The sequence below is a fragment of the Capsicum annuum genome, chromosome 12 (assembly GCF_002878395.1).
Source record: "Capsicum annuum cultivar UCD-10X-F1 chromosome 12, UCD10Xv1.1, whole genome shotgun sequence".
Lineage (NCBI taxonomy): Eukaryota > Viridiplantae > Streptophyta > Magnoliopsida > Solanales > Solanaceae > Capsicum > Capsicum annuum.
The window spans coordinates 200,898,871-200,905,941 of record NC_061122.1 but is presented as its reverse complement, the minus strand read 5'-3'; the positions used below and the strand labels follow the sequence as shown (position 1 = coordinate 200,905,941).

The following is a 7,071-nucleotide window of genomic DNA, read 5'->3' as shown; positions in this document are numbered from 1 at the left end:
TCTCCTCCTTACCCAATCAATGTTCCCAAAAATTTCCAACTCCCACCTCTTGGCCATCCCACCCTATGAACCCTAGAACCCCACTCCCCACCCCAACTCATCCCGGCCTATAGTATTTCTCTAGGATTACAAATAAATATTCTTTGAATAATTTTGTCGAACACTAAAAAATAATTAAGTAAAAACTAATTAACTAGTTTATTTTTTTTTTTTAGATATTTTTTAGAAAAGCATTTTCCTACGTATCGAACGCATCTTAGGCTTCACTATGCTATGCTCTCTCCCGTTGTACATCATACGCCATTATATTTTCTATCTCCCTCCTTATAAAGCAGACAATAAAGAGATTGATTATCATTTTCGCTCTTTCACCTTGTGTTGTTTTCATCATCTCACTACTGCAAGACAAGGAGTAATCTTTGTTATCTCAGTTGTTCTTATAAACATGGAAAAATATAAGTACCCAAAAGAGTACCCTTGCAGTCCCTCCTTCTCTTCTACACTTCTTGGCTCTATTTACCACTCCATAGACCAAGCTGGCAAAGAGAAGAAACCAAGAAACTTTAATTCAAGTACTAGCTCTTCTAGCTATGGTCTTAATAATGGGCCTAAACCAATTAGAACTAGCATTTCAACTAAACAAGAAAAGTTTGATCACAAGCACCAACATCCCAGAGGCCTAAACTTTTATGGTGAGTATGTTCATATGTTATCACAGCCATTTTATATTATTTTGTTGAATAATAATTCACTGTGTGTAATGAATTTTTATTCTATAGGTAGGTTATTACCGGTCATAGCAAAATTGCTTTATTTTCAAGATTACAAATTTCACCTTTTTAAAGTTAATTTATTATAAATATCCTTCGAGTAACTTGATCGTAGTATAAGATTTTCTTGATACTATCAATGTATATAAATTAAACTCATAATACAAAGTTTGACATTCATAGTCTAGTTCCATTTTTCACAATTTTAGTCAAGATAAGGATATAATAGGTGCTTAATTAAGTTATGCTAGCAGTTGAAGCTTATAAATAGTTCGTGCTCACTTTATTGTTCTCTTTTATATCATTATTAGTAATTAATTTTCAACTTTTTTTCTCTCTACTCTTTTAGCCTTTGTTCCTATTGGTCATATTCTAAAACTTTCAACAGATTTTTCTCTAGCAAAGGAAAAAGCTAAACAACATGAAGATGGTTTTAAGAAGACAAAGTCGAGAGCTATGAAGATTTATAGAGGATTGAAGAAAGTTAAGCAGCCAATTTCTCCTGGAGGTAGACTATCAACTTTCTTTAACTCACTTTTTACAAATGGGAGAAAAACAAAGATTTCCTCACATGATCATGAGGAGAGAAAATTAAGCAAGAATATTATTAGTGGTCCACGTGGGCACAAGAGTTTGGACATAGGCCAACAAAATATTGAGGCTAGAAAAGGAACTAATAGAAATTATATTCATGAAGTAAAATTCCACAAGAATATTGAAATGTTTGAAGAAGATGAAGACGAAGATGGAAGTTGCACAAGTTCTGATCTATTTGAGCTTGATAATTTTTCTTCCATTGGATTAATGGAATTGCATGTCCTATAACACAACAAATTTTGGTACTAATTTAGCCATTAAAGTAAAATGGTAATTAATTTGATTTTGTAACTCTAAATAAATTCAGAAAATTGTACTGGTATTATTATTATTGTTGTTCTTGTTACTAGCTAGTCTGTATACTATATTTTGTGGTTGGTTTGGGGATTTACAGCAAGAGATAATTTGAAATATCTCTTTGAAATTTAATTTATGTTTTCTTTGGAATTCTATATTTTTCTTCTTTTCTTTCATAATTTCTTTCTTTATTATATTTGGAGCTTAAGTAATGTACTATTGGTGTAATAAATAGTAATACCATCAAAGCACTTACAAAAATTCTCATAACTGAACGATGGGGGGAGCAAATCCAACTAAAAAAAACTCACACTGTACTTAGGGAAATAAGGCTTGAAGTAATTAATGGCCTTTATCACGTTACAGTAACACTCTATTTCTGAGTTATATCACTTTCCTACTCCATCAAAAAATAGAACTGATTAATCCTACTCAAGCGGCCAAGAAATTCAATGCCACTATTCTTGAACAACTAGGAGATCCAGTGTCACTATTACAAATATGAAAATAATAAAAATATTTTCTAACTTGGTCTACAAAGCCTCTAATATTATGAATGAAAATTTTTAGTTGGAACATGGCTCCGACAAATGCCATAAGCAGGATAGTCAAAGTCTAACTGAAAGAAAAGGAACATGTGTCTTTCGAAAGATGGATGTCTCACTACTTGCTAGCTGCTGTCCCGAATGAATGCTAATGCTAAGCAGGACTGTGGGAAAAGGCTTCGGAACCTACATCATGAAAAAATGTAGCGTCCAGGAATAGTTAGTACAACGAGTAGTGGGAAAGGAACCAAAACAATTTATTTCATAACATAAACCCATCATAAGGAAAGTAAGAAGCAAGCAACTTAAAACATAAAAGAAATATAATTTCTTGAAACTCTTTAATTCTGAACTATGTAGTTTGCATCGACATCTAGTAACCCATAAGCTATATAGGCACAGTCCATACCCAATTGACGACGCGTCAGTCTATGTTTGTTGCATGGACCGAGATAACATCATTAGGCGGCCATCATATCATATTATATTATCCTCATAGAGGATACATCATAAGGTTGTCTGTTAGGAGCACTATCCCTACGTCGGCAAAATGTGGATTTCGAGCGTCGATCTAAGGACTATACCTTTTTGGTGAACTACATATTTCTTTTTAAACCCAACTAAAACATTATTCATAAAATTTATCCAATGATTCTTTCATTAAGACATTCACATTTTGGTATTGTCATACCAAGACTTGCAAGTCACCCATATCAGGCCAAAAATCAATATCATTATGCATTTAAGACTCCAAAACCCCGCCTTTAAAGATCACGAGCATAATCATAATTAAATTTTCCATAGCAATTTCAAAACACTTTAATAATACAATATACTCAACGGTACAAAGGACGGAGAAAAAGTTGGTATTTCTTGTACAATTCAAAGAATTCAAGAGACTTAAAAATCTTGGCTTAATTATTCATACATTTAACATTCAAAGTCAATATATGAGGATTCATCATTTTCAAGTAGCCATTCTAGTCTCAAGAATCCCAATAAGAAAATTAAAACTCTATTCATAAAGAAAGGGAGAAATTTAGATCAAACTTTTTTTAACAAAATCTTCAATTAGATGAAAATACTTAATAAAGGATCACTTTACAGTAGTAGTTGAAATACGGGTGCTCAACATACCTTTTGATGTAAGAAATTTGAGAAAGCTTGAATATCTTAGCCTTGAAGCTTGAACCCTAGTTGATTTGCCTTTTAGTGCTCTGGGGAAGCGTTGAATGTAGTTTTAGCTAATGAAATATGTATTTGGGGATTTGAGATCGTTTAGTATAGGTGGGGGACAATTTTTTATTAAGAAAAATACCGAAAAACCCTTAAAATAATTATAAAAATTAAATCCCATCAAGCGACAAGGGAGGTGCAATGCGCAGCCCAATACGCGACCCCCACTCGTGTGATGCAGGCCCCACCACAGTTCAGAACCAGTAGAACCTCCCGAATAGCGGCATGATGCGGCGGATAGGTTTCGACCTCTCCCGACGTAACACACGACCCCTTTTCTATACTCAAACTTCTTTTGACGTACTCAAATTTGTCCCAAATAACTTCTACTCAATCTAAGGTTCATATAGGCTCATTCTTTTGCTCTAATAAAGAATTCAAACGTGTGAGGCATTACATTATCCCTCCTTGGATCATTCATTCCTGAGTAATGATTAAGGACGCTTTTTACACGATATAAAGATCTGCATAAAACGTTAAGAATTACATGAAAGGAAATTAAAGGTAAGTTTAGGATTGACACCTTAATCAACCTCATCAAAATATGTGAATAAGGAGGGATATCTAGTTTTTATATCCTCTTCCGATTCTCAAGTGGCCTCTACGTTTATCAAGGCTATCTCCTTCATTCTTAACTTTTGAACTTGTCTATCTAAGATCTCTATAGGAACTTCTTCATATGACAGAGATTCTTCATGCCTAATATTTTCTACGGAAACTACAAGAGAATGATCACCCACATACTTCTTAAACATAGACACGGAAAACATGGTATGAATCGATTTCAAACTTGCGGGTAAATCCAACTCATAAGCAACATTTCCAAACTTTCTCAAAATCTGATGAGGTCCAATGTAACTAGCATTGATCTTACTCTTTTTTCCAAACCTCATCACTTCTTTAATAGAAGAGAATTTAAGAGCTCTCAATCACCAATTTCGAACTCCAACTCTCTTTGCCTCAATCGGCATAGGATTGGTAGAAGAGCCTTTCAAGAACTCCCAATCACTAATTTCAAACTCTAACTCTCTTTGCCTTACAACGGCATAGGAATTTTGATAAATTTTGAGTGGTCTTAATTCTCCCTATAATAATCTTAACTTTCTCTATTTCTTGGTACACAAGGTCAGGCCTGAACAGTTTAGCTTCACCCACTTTATACCACCGAATTGGTGACCCACACTTCCTACCATAAAGAGCCTCAAATGGTGTCATCTGGATGCTAGAGTGATAACTATTATTGTAGGCAAACTTTATAAGAGGTAAATTATCAACCTAACTTTCCTTAAAATCAATAACACAGTCTCTTAGCGTATCTTCCAAAGTCTGAATAGTACGCTTTACTTGCCCGCCCGTTTAATAATGGAAAGCGGTACTAAGATTCACTTATATGCCCTAACCTTTCTGAATAGACTGCCAAAATTAAGAAGAAAATTGCATACTTCTATCGGATATGATGGACAAAAGAGCTCTATGCAATCTAACAATCTCTTAAATTTATAACTTTGATTAATCATCTGCTGAATAAGTTGTCCTCACAGGTAAAATATGAGCAGACTTAGTCATTCTATCAACGGTTAATCTAATAAAATCAAATTGGTTGTGAAAACGGGGAGGCCGGTGATGAAATTTATATGTATCATCTCCCACTTCCACATGAGAATAGTTATGTATTGGGACTTACCACTAGGCCTTAAATTATTAACGTTCACTTGTTGATAATTAAGGCACTTATCAACAAAGTTGGCAATATTTCTCTTCAGGTTATTCCACCAGTATAGTCCTTCAAATCATGATAATTTTAGTAGAGCTGGGATGAAAAGTATACCTAGAGACATAGGCTTCGATCAAGATCCTCTCTCGCATCCCATCAATATCGAGAGCACACAATCTTCCTTGATACCACAAAACACTATCTCTCCCAATCTTGATGGCTTAGCCATTTTATGAACAATCACTCCCCCATATTTAGAGTCTAAAAGTTGGGTTCCTAAATTAGTAAGTCGGTGGATGCTCTTTACTAGACCTCTCTTTTCCTCCCCAACATGAGAAATACTTCTCATTGACAACCTGCTAAAAGAATCAACAATAATATTAGCTTTACCTGGATGATAGTGCAATCTCATGTCATAATCTTTCAATAACTTAAGTCACCGTCTTTGTCTAAGATTCAGCTCTTTCTGTGTGAACACATACTGTAGACTCTTGTGATCAGTGAAAATATTCACATGCACCACATATAAATAGTGAAACCAGATATTGAGTGCATAAACCATAACTGCCAGCTCAAGATCATGAGCTAGGTAATTTCTCTCATGTACTTTAAGTTTCCTGAAAGCATAAGCCACGACTTTCGCATATTTAATAAGTACACATCCAAGTACCACTAGATACGCATCACAATATACCACCAATTCTTCAATACCCTCGATAAGTATCAAAATAGGATTTGAAGTCAACAGATCCTTCAACTTCTCAAAACTGCCCTCATAACCATCAGACCATAAGAACTTCACCTTTTTCTAGACCAACTTTGTTAATGGAGCAACTATAGAAGAAAAGACTTCCACAAACCTCCTATAAGAACCCGCCAAACCCAAGAAAATCCTAATATTAGTTGGAGTTTTTGATCTAGGACATTTCTTCATTGCCTAAATCTTTTGGGGATCCATCTTAATTTCTTCATTAGAAATAATATGACCGAGAAAAGTTACTCATTTAACCAAAATTCACACTTGGAAAACTTGGCATGCAAATCTTGGTACTTTAAAGTCTGAAGTACAATTCAAAGGTGATTGGCATGCTCCTTCCACTCCTAGAGTACACCAAGATGTCATCAATAAATACTATAACGAACAAATTCAAGAATGGATTAAACATCTTGTTCATAAAATCCATAAAGGTTACAGGTGCACTAGTTAAACCAAAGGACAAAACCAAAAATTCAAAATGACCATACTGAATTCGAATGAGAGTCTTGGGAATATCAGTTTCCCTAAACCTCAACTAATGATAACTCGAATGGAGATCTATTTTTGAGAAATACTTAGCACCCTGAAGTTGGTCAAAGAGATCATTAATCTTGGGAGGGGGGAGGGTACTTGTTTTTCACCGCAACCTTATTTAACTAGCGATAATCAATGCCCATACAAAAAGACCTATCTTTCTTGCATATGAAAAATATAGGAGCACCCAAAGGGAGATACTAAAGTGAATGAAACCATTATCAATGAGGACTTTAAGTTGCTCTTTTAACTCTTCTAGCTTCGGAGGAACCATTCTATATGGTGGGATGAAAATTGGATGGGTATCAGGTAAGAGATTGATCCCAAAATTTATTTTCCTATAGGAGAAATTTTGAAAAGATTTTTAGGAAAGACTTTAGGAAATTCTTTAACTAAAGAAATGGACTGGAGTGAGGGACTTTCGGTGCTAGAATCCTTAACCAAATTAAATGGTAAAAATAGCCTTTAGAAATCATTATTTGGGACCTAAGGTAACAGATAAACCTTTTCTTTTATACTACAGGGCCACCCTTCCACTCAAGGATCGATTCATTTGAAAAATAAAAAGTGACTTTTTTGATTTTACAATTCAAGGTAGCATAACAAGAGTGGCCAATCCAG

At 34.5% G+C, this 7,071-nt stretch overlaps 1 protein-coding gene across 1 annotated transcript; it reads left to right on the top strand.

The window, feature by feature from the left end:
- The first annotated feature begins 267 nt into the window (after positions 1 to 267).
- Positions 268 to 1,796, top strand: LOC107849952 (protein BIG GRAIN 1-like B). Its single transcript, XM_016694464.2, has 2 exons — positions 268 to 692; positions 1,159 to 1,796. The coding sequence occupies exons 1-2, from the start codon at positions 269 to 271 to the stop codon at positions 1,593 to 1,595; spliced, it is 861 nt and encodes a 286-aa protein (XP_016549950.2). The 5' UTR covers position 268; the 3' UTR covers positions 1,596 to 1,796.
- Positions 1,797 to 7,071: the final 5,275 nt, after the last annotated feature.

Coding starts and splice junctions, on each gene's coding strand:
- LOC107849952 (XM_016694464.2), top strand. CDS start 269: ATGCTATGCTCTCTCCCGTTGTACATCATACGCCATTATATTTTCTAT. Junction 693..1,158: donor CAGAGGCCTAAACTTTTATG/GTGAGTATGTTC, acceptor AACTTTCAACAG/ATTTTTCTCTAGCAAAGGAA.